Raw genomic sequence first — 20,596 nt, 5'->3', positions numbered from 1 at the left:
TAAAATACAGCTGAAGAAATGCATGAAAATGGAAGTCCCGGCATTTAACGACTCAAAAACAAGCAGACGTTACATTTTTTTGTATCGTTTATTACGTCTTTTGAACACTCTAATAAACTCTTCTAAATTATTACACCTGAAGACGATCTCCCCTCCATTAAAAACAGTATTAAGAGCATGACATTTAATTTCACAGCACTGCCTTTTTATCATTCCACAGCATGGATCTGCTTTCTTCACTCTCTCTCTCATACAGAAACAAAAAAAAAAAAAAAAAAAAAAAAAAAGCTTTGTGAGACAAAGAACACCATAGAAATGTAAGCAGCACAAAAGCACCAAAGTTTAAACACGGGGGTCACTTGCTGGGAATATTATCAAGAAACCAGGCGTAAAGGATCATCTCAGGCTTGTTTAGCAGTCGAGGAGCAAGCGGTTCCAGCTGCGTTGTAGTTTTTTAAACGGGGTGGGGGGGAAATAGTTTGACAAACAGTCTCTTGATAATATCCGTCGCAACTGACTTCAATGTCTTTTTTAAGCAGATTTAAAATCATTTCTGTACAGCTACAAGGCTCTGCTCATGCGGCCTCCGTTGGTGTAAAATGATCCCAGTTCATAACAATATCTATGCAAGGGCGATACTGTAGTTCTGTATTTGAATATCAAGTAAAACATTTAAGTATCCAGGATTTTTTTTTCTTTACATATTTAAGTGGCTAAACTGCAAAAGTGAATGTCTTATTACACTAGTCTTATATGAAATGCATACAGACGATAAAAAACTATTTCCTCGGAAACCGTGACGGTTCCTTCACGACCAACAATGTGTGATACCGTTAACTTGAGGTGCTCATAACATGAGATTCAGGTCATGATTACATCACACCTGGGGGAGGGAGGGAGGGAGGGAGGGAGGGTTATGTCTCTGAATGAACATCACATATTTTATACTGTACATGTAGGCATTCACTGTTCATTTAAGAAGTTATACTTGATGAAATCAGCAAAGGTAAGGTCACTTGAAACTACACACAAGATCACCTAATGGGCATTTTATGCAAGACCAAAAAAAAAACAAAGAGTTGGACAATAACGTCATGAGGAAATACCCTTCTCTTTAAGGATGTTTTCAGACGTCGCTCACTGATCAGACTCAACTGACGCACATGCAAAGCTTTAACCAAATAGCACGCGGAGGTGACAAGAGAAAGTGGGAAGAACAAGATAAAGAATACAACTAAAAAGGGGGGACGCTAAACCTTTGGTTGACAGAAAGCTGTGAAGGCACATTAAAATCTCCTAAATCCCTCAAACTGGGGCACACTGCGTTGGCGTTTGTCACTGTAATGCTGCGTAATATCGCAAATGCTGTACTACTGGAAGTCGGGGAGGAAATTTCACCAAAAACAAAAGAAAAAAAAAAAAAACTGGGCTGCTCACAGCAGTTCATGACTACTGTAGGCAAACACTATCTCATCACATGAAGTGTCAGGGAGGATAATGGCACTGATACAACAGCCAGGGCTTGGGTGTAATAAATGACGGGATTCCTGTAACCCAAATACTTATCTGGTGACTGATATTACAGTAACCAAAAAGAGGAAGGTGGGGTTGCTGCACATGAAGGGAATACCCGCAAAAGTGTCATATACAAGTTGAGATAAGGGTTACAGGGTAAAAAGAAGTAGTGCAGAAGAGGAATAGGGCTGGTGTAAACCCATATTGCTGCCTTTTTCCTCAGAATTCTGACTTTAAACTCAGAACTGTGAGCAAAAAGTCATTTCTGAGGAACAGAACAACATTTGTTTTTTTACAGTTGCCCAAATCCTCTTCCGTGGTATTTGGACCTAAAATGAACCAAAAAAGCAGTCGAGCCATGCTGAGAATCATTCCCGTGATTGGCATTTTGAACCATATAGTCGTAAACCTGCCGGGTATCGGGTCTCGACAGAATCCTTTTAATTCTGGAATGTTTTTGTCTCGCTTGAATTAAGATCTCAAACTGTGCTGCGGGTCTATAATTAGATCTCGCCCGTTTTTTAACCCGTCATAAATCAAACTGAAAGCTAATTGTTTCACTGTTTATAATTAATACGTGACCGCTCCAAAAAAAGAGAGAGCGCGCCGGCTCTTGTGTGAATAGCTATGTCAATCACCTGGGGGACAAAAAAAAAAGTTCACGCCCATGTTTCGGGCATGCCTGGATCGACTAGACCTTAAAAAATCCTCCCAAAAAAAAAATCCTTTATCCTCAGCTATGATACATCAGCGTTGGCCTCCGTTCATTTCCCCGCCCTTGTACAACTGGGAGCGGTAATCCACATATTCTACTTAGTGGAGCAGATTCTCCAAGTCTCCTCCCTAGATTTGTTTTTTAGGGTCCATTTTTCCATTCCTCCTCTATGAAATCCCCTTTCCTCCCCCTCCCTCTCTTTCTCCCCCCTCTTTCTCTGCACTTGGGTCCAACTGGCCACAGCTGGAGAACTCATCATCGCAAGCATCGTGATCATCATCATCTCCCTGAGCCCGCTGTTGGAGCGGCTCCCTGCCGGCGCTGCTGCAGCTTTGATTGCAGGCGCTGGCGCTAGCTGCCCTTCAAACATTCAAACACTACTTGGTCCATTTTCACCCAAACAAGTACCCATTCATCTAGAGACCTTACTGTAACTACAGACCATATGTTAGGTGCACTGTTTTCACACATTTGCATTGCATTCTTCTTAGTTTGCTTTTGCTTTTAACCAGAACTCAGCTGTAAGGAATCGTTTTCTGAAAATCCTCTATGTATATCCCCCCGCAACCATGACCCCTGGGTGACCTTTAACTCCTCCATTACTTCCAGTGATCACTAATTCAGGAGCAGTGACATCACCCTCTGGTCCTCCATTTCCCCTCCCAGCTCTGGCGGGTTTGTCTGCTCCACCTCCCTCCCCCCTCGCCCTCCTTCCTTCTAACCCCAGAGAAACGTCCCCTTTGGCAACACTGGGAGGACGCATCAGCTGTCTAAGAGGGGAAAACACTTTTTGACTCTTCACATGACCTCTATATCCCCCTCATGACTCACGCGGACTGTCGAATTTCATCTTTTAAGAGCTGCAGCGAAAAAGGTGCGAGGACTCCATTCTGTTTGCGTGCACGCATGCAAAAGTCACGGGATGTTGAGCCCCCGCGGAGTCTGCGATGCCTCCGCTTTATAACATTCACATGATATGGATACAGCAATATGTGAGACAAGCAGTTCTGTCGTACAAAAAGAAAAGTTGAACGACTAGTTTGAAGAGGAACCCTCAAAAGAAAACAAAAGAAAACAAAAAAAAACAGATGCGTGCGATCTCTACAACTGTGATCCTAACAGAATTGTATCAATAAATATATTTTGGTCACTTAATTTTTATTCATGATTAGCAGTTAGCAGGAGTTGTGGATTAGTGCGTCCACGACCGTAAAAGAACGAATTAAGACAGACAACACAGAAAAATGACTTGAAATGTAGACCTCTACAGGCTAGAATTTGAAGATCTGCTAACAGAATGCCTCATACGGGTGGTTGTCGTGTGTTGGATACAGTTAAAAATCATCACATTTTAAAAAGAAACTGTTAAAAAGATTATATATTATGAACAAAAACAAAAACAAAAAAAAAAAAGAAACTAAATGCAACTCTAGTAGATATCAAGGTGGAAATACATGGCATTGCCTATGACCTAACACATCTGGATAATTTAAAATAGGCGACCAAGAGGTCTGTAGTCAACTCTCAGGAGTCCATAGTCTCTTTTGTCTCCTCTTTCCACTCCTCCGTGTCTCTCCCATGCTTTATCCACAGCTCCTCTTGGAATGCTCACAAATCTGGGCATTTAAGTCCTGACGATGTGTTAAAGTCCTCAGGCTGGGAGTTTAAATGTTAGTGTGTGTTCTGGCGTAAGTATCTGAATGTATATATATATATATATATATATATATATATATATAGATGGATGCAGTTAATGTATAGGTGTGTGTGTGTGTGTGCCGGTGTGTAAGTGTGTGTGTGTGTGTGTGTGTGACAGAGAGGGATCAGGAGGCAGCCAGGGCCTTGATCAGGTACAGTTTGTCTCCCTGCTCACTGGTGAAGATGGGGGCCTTTTTGTAGTGTTCAACAAGCTCCTCCATAGAGTTGAACTTGCGCTGTCCAATGCAGTAAAGGTTTTCCTTCAGCTGCACTTTGAAATGCTTGTTCTTGCTCTGCGCCTTCAGGGAGATGGAGAAGTCGTTTGGCTGTGGAGAGGAAAGGAAATATTTTATTGTGAGTGGTCAGACGGGCGCCTTCGGACAACAAGGACGGTGTGAATTTACTCTTTGTCACACTGTGCGAGACGGGTCGAATTAAAATCGTTTCCCACTGTCAATGTGAGGCTATCAATACAAGAATAAATGCAGTGAAACAATTAAAAAGCTTTGGCTGTGGTGCCGACACTGCTATGCAGTATATCGAAAAACCTCAGAAGAGAAGGAAGGAGCGGTTTCCTGAACTTTATCCAAAACTGCAGCTCAGGAAATGTCGCAGCAGCCACTGTATCCTGCGTCACTTAATGTGATATTCTGACTGGTTGGTTTCTAGACTCGGTCGCCTGTGGATGCGTCTCATGATGCAGTCTAGGACCGCCATTTTGGACAGATGATAGGAGCGGCAATCTCTAGGCAGCTCGAGATTTGATTCAGAGGGCTGTGAAGTGAATATGAGACTTTTATCGATGCTTCTTAAAAGGTCTGATGTGTAGGATTTAGGCAGATCTATTGGCAGAAGTGGAAAATTATATTCATAATATTGTTTTCATTAGTGTAGGATGACCTGAAACTAGGAATCCGTGTGTTTTTCGTTACCTTAGAATGAGACTTATATCTACAGAGGCAGCAGGTCGTCTTCAACAGAGTCGGCCATGTTTCTACAGTAGCCCAGAATGGACAAACCAAACACTGGTTCTACAGAGGGCCTGTGTGTTATTAGCAGCCACTGTAGGAGAGGGTGAGGCGAGCAGGATTTTACTGGTTGTAATCTACAACCTCACTGCTAGATGCCACTAAATCCTACTCACTGGACCTTTAATGGATGCAATTTGTATACATGATTGATTTGGTTCTCATTGTGTGACCACCTGGTACTTATTTGCATTTGTAATGATCAATAATTAAAACAACGGATACATTTACTTTCATTATCTTTGCTCACAGTCAGCGTTCCTCACCAGAACTTGAGAAGCAGCCCAGCTTAGAATGAAATCACAACGCACGTTTATCTCCGTTTTGTTTGCCCAATCTATTTGGGTTTTAAAATAGTAATTTATGCATCTTTTTTTGCATCCAGACACAATTGTAAGTGCCATTTACAACTGGCAAGTGTATTATTTTGTTGCATGATAATAAGTGTTAACGAGAAAGTTGTAGTTGAATAATTGTTGTGATTTCCTGTATATCTGACTCATGGATATTTATGATCCTGTGGGGTTTCAGTAGCCTAACCTTACATGAACAGGAAGTGGAATCTAATTGCAAAGTTTTCTGTTGTGTGAACAAACGAGCTGTTTACTGTAGTTGTTGGTGTTTCCAAGCCAACTCAACGCTCTCATGTCGCCCATACGTGGTTATAATATACCTCAACTCTCATCTTTTTCAAAATAACAGTGTGAAGGCGCTTTAACACTGTAAACTGTGGTTGGATGAGTAGGTGTAAGCTACTGACCGATGACTCGCTGTCTCGGATGAGGAAGTCTCCCTCGATGCCTCTCTGGTTGAGGGCCACCTCCGCCTGGTGGCGCGTCACCTTTCCGTAGTACCACTCCTTTCCTGCGAAGCGCCCACTGCCTGAAGGCGAGATGTAGTCACAGTCAGGTGTGGGCGGCCCGGCGGGCCCTGCTGCGGGTTTATGGGAGGTCGAGTCCAGCACAGTGACGTAGTTTTTAGGCACCAAGCCAAGCTGTCCGTCCGCTTTGCGACACTTCCACCACTCCGGGTCGTTCTCTGGCTTCTCCACGACCTCCATCACCTCGCCCTTCTCAAAGTTTAGCTCCTCGTCGTTGCCTGAGCTGAAAGGGTAGAGCGCCTGCACCGTGTGCAGCACTCTGTTCCCGTTTGCTGTGTTGTTCACCACGGCCGCCAGCTTCTCTGTTAGCGATCCGGCCGAGTCTCCGAGCCCGCCCATGCCCCCTCCCCCCGCCGTCCCGTCCACGTCTTCCGTCACGTAGTTGGATGGAAACCAGCCGGATCGTCCGCTGTAGCTACCGCGCCACCAGCCGTCGCTGCACTTCTCCATCACCACCACCCGCGTGCCTTTCACCAGAGACAACTCGTCCTCGCGCTCTGCTGTGTAGCTGAATTTGACCAGGGCGGGCAGGTTAAGGTCGTACAGCCGCTCGCCGTTATCTGCGTACATGTCTGTGTCGGCGTTGGAGGCTGTGTCTCTCATCCCCCCTTTTCTGCTCTTCACCTTCCCGATTCCTAGAGAAAATCAAGAAAAGGTGTAAGAGTCAAAACAGACAACATCAGACACAATTAGGTCCAGTGAATAAGGCAAGTAGGCACTCAGGCCTTCAGGTATTTTTGTGTGATTCAACTTAAAAGGGGCACTACGTAGACTTCAAACTGAGATTTTTAATATTTACAATATTGATGAGGTAATAATAACTCAGAAATATTTATTCTTTCCATAACTGATTAAACAAGCTGTTCTCAGAGGAAAATAAGGTCCACAGAACACTGAAGCGAAGGGTGGCAGGGTCCGCCACATAAAATCAAAGTAAAACAGTATGAAAATGTGTTTAAAACAGTTCCACTTTTCACATCCTTCCACTCGTGTGGAACAAGTCTCAACAAAAAAATAAAAACCACACACACCATTTAGAAAACACCTCTGAAAATTTAAGGGAGGAGGAAAAACCCCCCAGAAAAATACCATGCAGCGATAATAAGCATTAGGGGTTGTGCTGAAATACAGGGAGGGCGGCTAAGTAGGGCTAAAAATCATTCCTTTTCCACATTACAGTGCCCTAACCCCCCCTCAGTCTGAGTCCAAATACATTCTTGAGGATTAGGCCTAGGTGCTGAGGAAACAAAAAAGCAACGCTGGTGTGGCTGAGTGGGATGAAAACTTGTTTTGGCATGGCCCTATGAATCCTGTGGAAACTAAAAAAGTGCGCCCTGATCATCAAATTACTGCTGCCTAGCATTGTAATTAATTACAAAATACACTTGCTTGAACTCTGTTCGGTCACATTTCACTGCTGCTAATCACATTGCGCTAATCACCTCGGCTGACCTGACACCTGCGGCCTCGCTTGCACAGCAGCTGGATACCAAACTCCGTCCCATTTCTGCCAACACTCTGCCCACACAAACCCTCCACTTCCCCCTCATTCCTCCCAACCCCCAGTACACCCCACTGAGCTGACCGTTTGACTCCAGCGTACAGCGGGGATGATTAAAATGTGTGTACTTATCAAGACTTTATCAAGTGTGGTTTAGCAGAGAACTAGCTTTTTTCCCTTTCTGGCTGTTTCCAGTCAAACAGGGAATGACCACAGACTGAATTCTATCATGGGTGCAGTCAAACCTCTTGTGTGCGGGAGTGTAAGACCTGCATTCAGCGGCGCCGTCTCTAAACAGCCCAGAGGCTAACAGAAGGGGGATTACTAGGCCCTTTAGCCTTTCTCCTGGGTTATGGAGCCCGGACGCAGAGCTTTGGCAGGCTTGTGGTCATCGTCTTACTGGACAAGAATTTCCACTTGGCAGCCTGGCATGCTAACAGTTGTATGAAGGCACATGTGTAGCTAGCAGTGGATGCCGGGGTGAGATCACAGCTACTTCCAACTTTCCAGAAATTTGTTCTAACACTCACAGCGAGATCTCTCTATACATTACTTGCACCTTTTTTTTGCTAATTCTTGCAAAGCTAGTGTGAAATCACTGTTATTATGACAGATCTACGGCATAACAGATGATGCAGACAAAACCAGACTTGAGCCGAGGTAGACATTGATCCCAGACACAGTGATCAGACCAGTGCTAACTGTTTCTGATTACGTTTGCAAAGGCTATTGCTTGCATAATTCAAAGTCAGCTTGGTGAAATTATACAGGAAGGCAGGGTGTAGTCTGTGTTTGTTTGCCAAGCGAGGAACGTGACTAATTTGTCACAACGCCGTACTGAACCTGTTTCACCACAGACAAACTGTTACGGAAAGGTGTCCGTGACTCCAGGAGAGCAGACAAATTTCATGGTAGTGCTGAGAGTCCAACGTCAAATTGCTTCCAGGTAGACCCTGTTATTAGTCACACACACTGTACATAACTACAGACTCCAGACAGGGTGTTAAGAGCTGATGTCTGTGTGCGGAGGTTAGGTCTGGTTATGTCTCGGTGCAGTGCGAATAACTCAAAGGGGGAACTGCAGAAAGACAAGATCAAAACATTTGTATATCTATAAATATATTTATTTATATTAAAACACAACATAAAAGATGCACTATGTAGTTTTGGGGAAGACATCTTAATCAGAAGAGAAAGATGTTCATAATAAACAAACCCCCTTTGTTTTCATGACTGAATAAACAACCTGACCTTAGAGGACAACGCAATTTCATACTGTTTCACTTTGTTTATGTGTGGCAGACCCTGCCACCTTTCTAGCTTCAAACAGTGTTCTGGGGACCTTATTTTCCTCTGAGAACAGCTTGTTTAAACAGTCACAGAAAAAATAAATATTTCTGAGTTTGTATAATTACCTCATTAATATTGTAAATATTAAAAGTCTGAATTTAAATTCCTTTTCCGAAACTACATAGCGCCCCTTTAAATGTAGATTAATAAACTTGGTTTGAAGTGTATTGTTTGGCCCTACTAAAATACAACACAAGTGTCTGAAATGATACAACATTGACAGAATCTACAGCTAAAATATCACATGATGAGCAAGAAAACATGTTCGTGCAGGTGCAAGCCCCAGGATGTATTCCGTGCACGGTTGGAAATGACCTAGTTAGCTCCAAACAAAGGTTAGGGGTCAACCCTGCATAAATAAACTATCTTTTAGCTCCCGCTGAGAGCGGGGACAACTGAGAGCTTAACATTTTATCTCTCCGGCCAGGTAACAGAGCCCTTATCAGTGTCCCCTGTCAGAGATTTTATTCCCTGCTTCCTGCTACACTCACGCGAACATTTTGCATTAAAAAAGCACAGTCAAAGACCGTTGCATTTGACTAGATGCTCAATCTAAGCCGAGGCAATAAAGGGGAAGTTGGGATTTGCCTGCACAACTATAGGTAGACGATACTGGGAGAAGATAAGGATTACTTGTTGCAGGTTAATTGTCGAGAATTCACTTGTGTGGCCGCCGAGAACAACCGTGAGTTTGTGCTTCTTTTGTCAATCTGGCAGAAGCTATTATCTTGTCAGGCTTTTACACCAAACAGGCAGCATTGGGGCTGCTTAGAGCAAGGCCACCGTCTTTTAATGGTGGACACAGCTGCATTCTCAAAATGACAGCAACTGATTTAGGAGAAAAACTTCCTGATACTCTGCCATGTTTGTGAGTTCACTGAAGTTGAACCTTGGAGACAATTTGATCTCATTAAAGGAGACCTAGTATGCTTTTACGTTTTTCCTTCAGTGTTTTGTACTTGTTCCCGTGCATGTAAAATATCTTGAGAGTTAAAAAGGTCAAACAGAGGCTCCTTTCTCCCACAAAAAAAAAACCACTTCTCCTGAAACGCCTCGTCAGTAGTCTCATCTTTAATTCCTTGAATTTGTGACATCACACTATGTCACAGAGTCACACATTTGCATAATCTAAGCCTAACGGCTAGTTTGGCACGTAAGAATTGATTTAGCACAACTGCTCTGTTGTTGTTAGTGTTGCTGGGTCAGGCATGTGTGAGCTGACCAATCAGAGCAGACTGGGTTGTGCGGAGGCGGGGCCTTGAAGAGATAGGTGCTAAGTTCAGACAGAGGGGGAATACAGTGCTGCAGCAGTGGACAATATGAGAAAACTGAAGCGTTTATTGAGCACTAAAGCATGTAAGCCTATTCTTGTTGTAACCCAAAACAAAATTCTGAATCTGAAAATGAGCATCATGTCTCCTTTAAATAAGTGGACTTCTACTAGGCATTCTAGTATTAACAACAGAGCGGCAAAAGTAAATGAGTTGCCAACTATTTTCATAATCCATTTATAGTCATTTTTCAAGCAACAATGTCAAATACTTGCTGGTTACAGCTTCTTAGATGTGAGAATTTGCTGCTTTTCTTTCACATTTATAAAGAGCATGAGAGGGTAACGTACAAAAAAGGCAATCTGAAGACATAACTTTAAAAAATGAAAGCTAATATTTTGGCAGATTATTTTAAAAGTGAAAATAGCTGTTAGCTGCCGCCCGAATTGACAAGATGCTAAATGTCTACAGGAAACACATCTGCAAACAAGAGGACAGGACGTGTAAGTGGAACTAGAATAGAACTAGCTAAATTTATTTATAGGAATATTTATACTGCAAGCGTACATTTAGTTTCATGTAAGTGCTCTAGGGGCTTCCCACCTGTCTTGTAAAAAAAAAAAGCCCCAAAAAACCCTGCATATGGTATGAAAGTCACGTAGTTAGAATGACTGGGCAGTCTGAGGTCAGGCAGTTCAGACGGGACGCAGAGTTGTTATGGCGGACACATCACTGGTTATTAGGACTGAAGCTGGAAATCTTTAATTATGGGACAGTCCGTATCAACAGCAGGCCACAGAGCTGTTCAAACCTGCCACAAAACACCCACGTGAGGATGAGTAGAACCGAATCAAACAATAAATAAGTCGTCAATATGCCAAATGTAAGGATAAGGCTCCTCCACACAAACAAAAGGGCTGAACTAACATTAACAGTAAAAGTAATAGTACTCAGTAGAAGGTGAAAAACTAAAAATACACACCAACTCCTCTCTGACCGAGGGAAGCACAACCCTCCTCTCAGTCCCTGAGCTTCATCTCTCTACCTTCGCTAAAACCTGAACACTGCCAACTTTGCATGTATATAGGCAGCAGATGCGGGGGCTTCCACTGAAACCCTGCTGCTACTTCTGCTGCTACCTGTGAGAGGTCTTTCGAGAGAGGAGGGGAATTCAATAGTACTACCGAGCGCTGGAAACTTTTGTTACCACGTCAGATGCTTTTTCCTGTGCATTTCCTGAGAGTAGGATGCGGAGGAAGGAAGTCGTGTAGCGTCACATGGCGGTAAATCACTGCAAACAATGACAAAAGCCCTTAACACGCACATGTTAAGCCCCTCTGAAAAAATTCGCTTTTTGTTTACAGATGAGGTGTACCAGCAGGAGGAGAAGAAAGTGCCGGTGGAGTTTGTTTGGCTGCCAGTGACAGACGGGAAGTAGTTTTGTTTTTTAACTCTGGCCTCCCTGCGCTGGCTGGCCGTCCATTGTCTGCCAGGGCCCTTTCGACCCCTCGGCTTCCCTCCATTCCAGGGCTCTTCCTCTGTGGACGACAACACCCCGCGTCAGGCTGTCTGACAGCGTCGGAACATCCCCAGAGCACGAAGACTGGGACAAGCTCAGCAGCAGTGACTCACAAAAACAGAGTCCCTATCATGCCCTAAATTGCAATCACAGCAAGGTTGCCTAATTACTATGTAGCAACAGCCATGCCGTCACTGTTGAGACTGTAGGATTCTCAGAAAGCGCTCTGCGTTCATGGCAATTGAAAGTGCGACAACAATGTGTGACTGGCCTCCGCCAGACATGTGACGCAACGCAGCAACCCTCAACCATATGGTCTGATGTGAGAGACTTACACATTAAATGTAATGATACCAAGTGCAGTCAGAAAGGGTGAGTCAAACGAGCTAAAAGAGAAGGCACGCAAGAGTGAGTTGGCGTATTCTTCGGCGTTGATGGATCGGGACTGCCTTTTAAGACGACGGCTTCAATCAAGCTGCTAACATGACTGACTGATGGCTGCGCAGGAAACATGCAAAGCTCTTTCAACTTCAGCCGTCGGAGACATCAAAAGCAGGCAGCCATCAGTGTCTGTGATGGAGCGGAGGGAGCGCTCCATTTGGTTTTTACAGCACTGCTGTCAGAGGCTACGCCAAGTAGAGTCTTTCCTGATAATAAAACGAACCGGTGGTTGTATTAACTCCAGCAATAATCTAACTTAGTTTCTGGAAGCCTACTGGTTTCTTAATCAAGCCAGGTTGTTGATGACTGTGCGACACTGTAGCAACACCGGAGTGATTAAGCCACTTTCAAATCCTGTTTCGTTTCTATCTGTCAAAAACTCCTTTTCGAAAGTTTTGTCACTCGACCTATTTTTGTTAACCTCTATGCTCGTGACCCAATTCGAAGCATATTTAAAGTATCAACAGCTCAGATCAACACCAGGAGATTTCTTTCACTTCATCCTGTATTATTTTGCTACACCAGTAAAGTAACAAATGACGTGACACTGATTGCTGTACTGTGCTAAACAATGACAAATGCATTTAGAAATGACTCTTTGTGGGCAGCAAGGTCAACAGCAAGGGGCTTTTGTGGCCCCTTTAAAAATCTGTAATAACCAGGGCTGGGTGTTGTTAGCCTAGCAAACCATTTTTTTTCTCATTTAACGTAAGAGGCCAATGTTTATGAATGTCAAAGAGGCACTATGTAGTTTTGGATAGTTTGGGATGTTTATTTTTTTCCATTACTGAATAAACAAGCTGTCCTCAGAGGAAAATAAGGTCCCCAGAACACTGTTTAAAGCTAGAAAGATGGCAGGGTACGCCACATATAAACAAAGTAAAACAGAATGAAATTGAAGGTCAGTTTGTTAATTCAGTTGTGAAAGTCTATTTAGTTTATTTAGACATATAAATATCACCTTTAAAAACCCTCTATGTCATAATATTTATTTAAATCTGAAACTGACCGATCAAGAAATAATAAAATAAGATTATAAAGCTGGTACCACCTGACTAATCAGTGTCCCAACCTTGTTGATTTACTTGTTGGTTTCATTGAGTAACAAAGTATTGAGGTTAAATAGCCGGCTCGACTAATGTCATGGAAGTTCAACTAAAAAATGAAACAACCACATAGACAAAACACAAAGTTATTTGAGTTCAACAAAAGGGTTATTACTCTCAGAAAACCAGCTGAACCATTCAAATCAGGAAACCAGACTATTAGAGCGAGAGCAATTAATTGGTCGAAAATTAATCAGAAAGTATTTGATCACTGTGGATGCCACCATGTTCGAAAAAATGCCCTCTTGGAGGATAAAACATGATGAAAGTGCCCTCTACGGTGCCGGCATACAGCTGGTGCCCTTTTTATTTCCACCACTGAATTTGATAATTAACTGTTTAACTATTTCTTTATACAATCAGACAAGAAATACTGGTTCCAGCTTGTCAAATGGGAATTTCTTATTCATGATAGTAAATGGATTATCTTTCAGTTTGGACAAAACAAGTCATTTTAAGATGTGACCACGTGCTCTGGGAACTTTTGATGGACATTTTTTTGTCATTTGCTGACATTCTGCAGACTCGGCTAGCCACCAAGGATTTTTATCAACCTATTATTTTCTTAAATGAACCACTTTGTTCATTAAATGTCAACAACCAACAACAAAACACATCAAATCCTCATAACTAAACAGCTGGAACCAGCAAAAACATCTTTAAAAATAAGTACAATTATTAATTTTCTGTCAATTAATTAATGGTTGCAGCTCTTCCATAGACCACACAGTTCATCAATTAATCAGAAAAATGAATGAGCTGTGCTGTAGACGTTACCACAGTTCTCTCCTAGCATGTTTACAGCACTGGCTGCTCTTCAACAAGACCAGACCACTGCTCACTTCCTCTAAGTCATCCCTTAATGGCAGAAGCCACAGTAAAAACAGGGTGGACAGCCGTACAAGAGAAAAACATCTGAGGCCTGAGTAAGTGACGTTGACGACTCAGCCGCCAATCTCTTAATTATGAACGTGTCTTTTGCTTTTCTGGTCTGGAGAAACGGCGAGTGGTGGTTTGGAGAGAAAAGAAGCGGGAGTTGGGAAGGGATAGAGAAGAAGTCCAACTGACAGACCCCTGCACAATGATTCAACTTCCTTCTAACTTCTCACTTCCTCTCTGGCCTGCACTCCTCCGAAGCTCAGGCAGAAATGTGGCTCAAATTAGAGTTTCCGCTCGCTGGGGAGGCTGAGAAACAGGAAAACAGAGGGAGGGGAAAGAGAGAGAGAGAAGGGAGACTAACAGCTCTCAGTTTACACAAGCAAAAGGTTTGTTAGCTCATCTCTATCTTCTTCTCAGCCCTTTACACTCTTCAGGCTACAAACAAGGCCAGTCAGCGAACCCACACACACACATAAACACAAGCAGGGAAGATAGGCAGAGACAGGAGATACCACTCAACAGTTACAAGGTGAGATTACAACATGGGTGTGCGCCAGCGCCTTTTGAAAAAGTGTGTCAGCGTGGCTGTAAAGTATCCATGAACCGCGGAGCTGCCGAGGTAATGACATTCCTCTGATAACCGGGCGAGGTGCAGGAGATGGGAGCCCGGGACCCATCAATCAGCAGAGACCCCTTCCTCCCCTACGCACAATGACTACAGTGTTCTACATGAACACCCCGCGTCCCTTCGACTGTAGCTCATGACTGGCGGTGGGGTGGAGGGACCCTCCCAGAATGAGCGAGCTCGCCCTGAGGGCAGCATAAAAGAAAACAGACTATGTCTTCAAGATATTCCTAAACAGAGCGGAGAGGAGGGGTGGGGGGGGTCTTCAAGCATGATAATGTAATCCACTCAGCTGCAGCCCACTCAGTAGGACAAACTAGAAAAACATATCACTGAGTATGTGTGTGTGTAAAAGAAAGACAGAGAAGGATTGCTGAGGCAATTACAGGCTTCAGCTCAGCAGAAGGCTTTTCAAACAGCATATCCACCCAGTGTTTGCAGCCGCTCTCACAGACAGCCTCAAAAGCTGTTGAGACACCCTCTCTCCCTCGCCCTGCCAGCACAACATGTTAGCGCAAAAATCAGTTTCCTGCCCGCTCTAATTATGACACGTTCCTCTGGCCGACCTGAAGCTGAAACCGACTCGCTAACCAAAGTGAAAAATCAGAAAGGGAAGAAAAAAATACAGCTTGACAACCCCGAGAGAAAAAAAGAGCCGCTCAAACTTCAGACAAAAGCTATTCACACCACAGACAAGTCAGAACAACTTTGATTAAGCAACTACAAAGGACGAAGAAAGTTGAAAAAAAACTCACGAAAGAAATGTTTGAATAGGTTAGCCATGTCCATTTTGGGCTCGCTGGCTCTCCCTCTGTCTGTCTCCTTCCCGGCCCCTGCTCTCTTCCCACTGCAGCTGTAGAGTTATTCCATGTGAACACCCAGAGAGCTGGGGCGGATAGCGGAGCAGGGGCGGCCCACTCGGTGAGCATGTGGGTCAGGCTCGGCCAATGAGAGAGCGGGATAGAGAGGCCTCCGGTTCAGCTCTGGAAGGCTGAGAACAGAGGCCTCATGGAAAGGGGAAGAAGGACGGAGGGAGGGAAGAGGAGGGGGGGGGAGGTCGAAGCTCCGACTCAGAGAAAGAAAAAGAGATGAAAGAAGAGAGATATGGAGAAAGTGGAGGAGCTATTCCATCATTTAGCAGCAGAGTGGCGTTAGCAAGAGGGTGGCGTTTTCAAAAAAAGGGATCTGTGGGGACGTTGCAACAGCTCGGTGAGTCAGAGAGTGCTAAGTGTCACATGACGGCAGTTGTTTGTAGAGACGCACTCACAACTTTACAACAAACCCAGGAAACATGAGTCCTCTACCATCGAAACACACACACACCAAAACACAGCCATCTGCAGACGGATCATAGTCTCACACATTCTTCTAAATGATGACACCAGTCCACACCCAGCGACAGGCTCGATTCAAAAAAAAGAAAAAAAGAAAGAAAGGAGAGAGATTTTTTCCTCCCACATAAAATATTAAAGTGTGGTCTTCATACAGGCGCTGTTTCTTATTGTTCTCCCACACACGCTAAAAAAACACAACCACCCACAATCCACCAGTTAAAACCTCTTAAATCTACTTATAGATCATAAAAAACAATAAATGAAGGTGAAGTATTTACAAGCCCTCTATGATTGCATCGCTGTTTAACAAGGCTCCGTTTCGACTTAACTCGTGTTTTACATTAGCTTGTGTTTTATTGGCTTTGTGTGTGAGACCTGAGCCTGTGTGTCATCCGTGCAGCTGTTCACCTGAGGTTATTTGATCAATGGATGTAGTGACAGGTGGGAAGTTGTTGCGGGGCTCGCGGCTGTGGCGCATGACGACACATACCCTCACCCAACCACACGCACACACACACACAAGCAGCAGACATATAAACCTAGGAAGTTAAGGGCAAAACAGACAGGACAGACTAATAGTGCAGCAGTTAAACAATGCATATGCACAGGTCGAGCAAAACAAAGGGGAAAGGTCTTGTAAAGGAACAGTTTTTTCCTCTTATCTGTTCCCATCTAAATTGTTTTGGTGTGAGCTGCTGAGTTTTGGAGATATCGGTCATAGAGATGTCTGCCCTCTCTCAAATATAATAGCACTCTGGTTTGTGGTGCTCAAAGCAGCAAAAAAATAAATTTGATAAACTCAACTGCAATGTCTCTTTCCAGAAATAGTGACCCGGTTACTCAAGATAATCCACTGACCTTGTTGTGAACAGTTTCATGAAGGATCTGTTTTCTTTCTACTGCACCGGATCACCAACCAAGGAAGCATGGGTGGGATGTGAATATAAACTCCTCAGCAGAGCTGTAACGTTGGCTAGCTTAGTCAAGCCCCCAGAAAGAGTTTGAAGCCAACAACAGCAGCCAAACTCATCACGTGATGCACTGGGTTCAAAAGACTGTTTCCCGGCTAGACACATTTTTGAAGAACCCCAGCGAAATGACTTATTTCTCTGTCAACAATTTGATCCACTTGGTTCGATAACATTTGGAAAGTGGAAGTCTCTAAATCAAATCAATTTGATTTATATTGCCCAAAATCACAATCACATGGCCTCAGTGGGCTTTACTATCTGTACTGTGAACGACATCCTCCGTCCGTAGACCCTCGATTCAAGTGAGGAAAAACTTATTAAAAAAAAATTAAAAATTGTTAAAAATTTTAACAGGAGAAAAAAGATGGAAGAAAGTGTACAGAACAGAACAGAACAGAACAAGTAAAGGGGAAAAATATGTAGTTTAAATTTTGGGGTGAACTGTGCCTTTAAAGGATGTGCGATCAAGAAGATGTCTGACAGTGCAAGGGAAAAAAAAGTGAATGAGCTGTATATACACAAACAGCTACAGCAAAGAGGCCTCTTCCTGTATCACATTTCAGAGCATTTCAGCAAACAGCGCTGTCCGATTGTCACCAGTCTCTCACGCTCACACACATTTAAAAAAAAAAAACACTGCAGCTTACAGGAAGAGGAGGCTCACGTGTCTGACTGATAAGTGTTTTGCGAACACTGCAGTGCATGATAGAGTCATAATTGGATGACACACTTCTGGTTAACAGTACTAAGAACACCCCATCTGTATCTCTTTCGGTCCACTGTATGAGGACAAGCCACCCCGGGGGCTCAGGGCTCAGGGCTTCCTCGCACAGGTCATCCTACGCAGCGGTACTTAGCATCACCACATCAAACATGAGTGAAGGCGATAGGGCTACGTGTTGTGTCATTCTCACAAGCGTGGTCTGATATTGTGTTTTTGTCGAGCGGGCCTATAAAAAGCAGGTGTTGGCTTCGTCGTTCTCGCTCAGCAAACCAAAATACAATGAATGAATATAAAGTACTGTATTAATATCTCAAGCCTGTATAAAACAGCACAACTCGATTTTAATTTTCAACATGATGCAGGCCTGTTTGAGTGTGCATTTAAGTGTCAGTGGCTGTTGTACAACCTTTAACCTAATCTGATGAGATCTAGGCTAGACAAACGCCAACAAACATGGTTATCCCATCATGCTCTTAAATGAGACACTAATGCCCCGCGGAGCAGAACGCGTTGAAGATTAGAGCGCGAAAGCATCGACGAAATTATCAAAAAGTGAAATGGGAAGCAAAACAAATGCCAGGCTATGTGGCTGTGTTCCACACTGGATGCCAGTGGTCAGAGTGTATATCCCAAATGATCATGACTGTCTGTCATCAAGAAGAATTACGCTATGACAAATGGTAACCTTGGCTTACATACGCAGTTACACTTGGCTTGCTGCAGGAAGTACAAGGCCCTTGGCGAATGGGAGCGCCCAGAAATATTACGGTTGTGTTGACAGAGCAGACAACACCTGTGCTGTATCAATCCTGGCTGTGATAAAAGGGCAGGAGGATACCCTCTGTTACTGTTGCTCACACACAAACAGAAAGAGGAGCTATTAAGATTTTTTTTTAACACAAAACAGATCAGCAAAAAACTTTATATCTGTAATTAAACTTCAATAAAACACCTGAAATAAAAGAAATGTATTAGTCTTACCTGTGCAAATGCCTAAAGGTAAAATGGAAAAACGGCACCCTACAGACACTACACACTACACCGTAGACAGTCCAGTCAGATACTAAAGTTTCAGTCTCTGTCTGCTGTGAAAAGAAAGCAGCTCTCAGCATTTCAACCAATCAGACATCAGCCTGAGACCATCTTCCTGTGGAGGCTGTTGTACTGTACATAAGATACCACAACAATGTGGTCAAAAACAAACGAGGTAAGTACTGGCCTAGATAGGTACCTGCTAGATATTTCGGCTGCAGCCGCATTTAGGTTAAGTAACAAGAACCAATTGTGTGAATAAATCAGAGAGCCAGTCAGTCATATAGATACTATGAGTGACTGAAGGACATGTTTAGAGTGCAAACACCTATACGGGTTAATGAAATACCGCTGATTAAACTACCACATGTTGAATTCAACATTTGCAAACTTAAAGAGATGATAACTGATTGTTTTACCGAGTGTGTCTTTGAGATTCTTGACAATAGAAGCTTTCCTGGCGCTGTTTTTCCTCTCCACGTAGTTGGACGGCACAAAGCCTGTTTTGTTGGTGGCATTTCGAACCCTCCACCAGGACTTGGAGTCGTCGAGGAGCCAGAGGCGTTCGTTTTTCTTGATATCCAGCTCCTGGTCCTGCTGGGCCATGTAGTCGAACTTGGCGATGACAATCACCTCTTCCGTCATCTTGCACTAGGTGCACTGGTGGAGAGAGAAGAGAGGACGGAGAACGGGCGTCAGAGTGGCCTCTTTTTCTTGTTCACTTCTTTTGCAAGAAGGACAAGCAAATAGGCAATGAAGGGAGCTTCGGTAAAAAATAAATACATGAAAGAAGTGCTAAAATTGGTCACCAAATATAGTTTAGTGGTTGTTATTATACCTGGACCTTGAACATAAATACCTTCCCAACTAACAAAAATCAAAATTGTCGAGTATTCAGGTCCAGCACTATTAATTACATAAACATAACTAGGAAATTAACAAAAAAATATATATATTTGAATGCAATTTTAACAGAACCTTCCTTTAAACAGACATATCTCAACTATCTATGAAGAGAATCTGTTTCCTCTCCATTTATCCATCCTTCATACATTTCATTCCCCAATTTTACGTTTCGCTCAGGGCACAATGATTAGGCGCTGTAAGACACACGCCAAAAGTAAATTTAGAAACTGTGTTTGGAAATAGACAGCTGTACCTGTACTGCATCAAAGCTGAGAACTTCAAGGGCTCCGATACGTCTCTGTTGACCTAGAAAACAAAATAACAGACAATGCATAAGGATTACAATTTGACTCTTCTCAGAATGTGCCCAAAGATTTCTTCAATACTCAAAAACTTTATTTCTGTTTAAGTGACTTGAAGGCCACGGTCCATGTCAAGATATGGAGAGTTTTATCCAAATATATCCAGAAGAAATGCCAGCTACCATTTCCACAGTTTAGTCTCTTCAGACATAATTTCACCCCACCAATTGTACTCTTGAAATAACAGATGTAAATGACTATTCTTTTCAGTCAGAGTGTACAGGGCCAATCTCCTAGTATCCACATTCTTCATACATTTACAGAGGGGATGATTTCCTCTCAGAAGCTGTCCAACGATTGTCTATTGTGTCAGGCATCAAACATGAACCTAGGAGCCAGGAAGATGGCAGAGAAAGATTACTGCAACAGGGAAGTGAAGAAGAGGGGCGCTGTGCGTCAGCAGTGTGGCTACGTCAGCAAGTGAAGCTCTCACTGAGCACTAATGATGGAGGATACTGCTTCAAATTTAGCATGAGCCTATAAATATTCCTGAGTGTGCAGCCTATGCAAATGCTGTGATTATGTGATCCGCATTACAAGCAAGGCTCCATTGTTTGCAAAGTTGCTTATCACAAGAAGTTCCCTGGTCATGTTAAAATTATCATTTGGGAGTGCTGTGATCCACAATCAAAACTTGTTTGTGTTCAACAATGAGCACATTCACAACCGACTGGTCTTATGACCCATGTAGCCATGAGCACAGCTAGGCTATGCTTAGGTTAATGCTGCAGCACTGAAG

General features: G+C 43.3%; 1 protein-coding gene across 2 annotated transcripts in view; it reads right to left on the bottom strand.

The window, feature by feature from the left end:
* Positions 1-71: 71 nt before the first annotated feature.
* Positions 72-20,596, bottom strand: part of nck1b (NCK adaptor protein 1b) — a 33,035-nt gene continuing 12,510 nt past the window's right edge. The window contains exons 2-5 of one of the 2 annotated variants that reach the window (XM_084339868.1): positions 19,749-19,801; positions 19,009-19,249; positions 5,717-6,471; positions 72-4,254 (exon numbers count right to left, since the gene is read on the bottom strand). In XM_084339868.1, coding sequence (XP_084195994.1) covers positions 4,054-4,254; positions 5,717-6,471; positions 19,009-19,234 — 1,182 coding nt within the window. In that variant the 5' untranslated portion in view covers positions 19,235-19,249; positions 19,749-19,801 and the 3' untranslated portion in view covers positions 72-4,053. Of the gene's footprint in view, positions 4,255-5,716; positions 6,472-15,283; positions 15,371-19,008; positions 19,250-19,748; positions 19,802-20,596 lie in introns of those variants that run through there. The other variant, XM_084339869.1, reaches the window with a different exon arrangement.

Source organism: Pagrus pagrus, assembly GCF_965226575.1.
Source record: "Pagrus pagrus genome assembly, chromosome: 20".
NCBI classification, from domain to species: domain Eukaryota; kingdom Metazoa; phylum Chordata; class Actinopteri; order Spariformes; family Sparidae; genus Pagrus; species Pagrus pagrus.
Note: the sequence above shows the minus strand (reverse complement) of the source record. Positions and strands in the feature narration are given on the sequence as shown.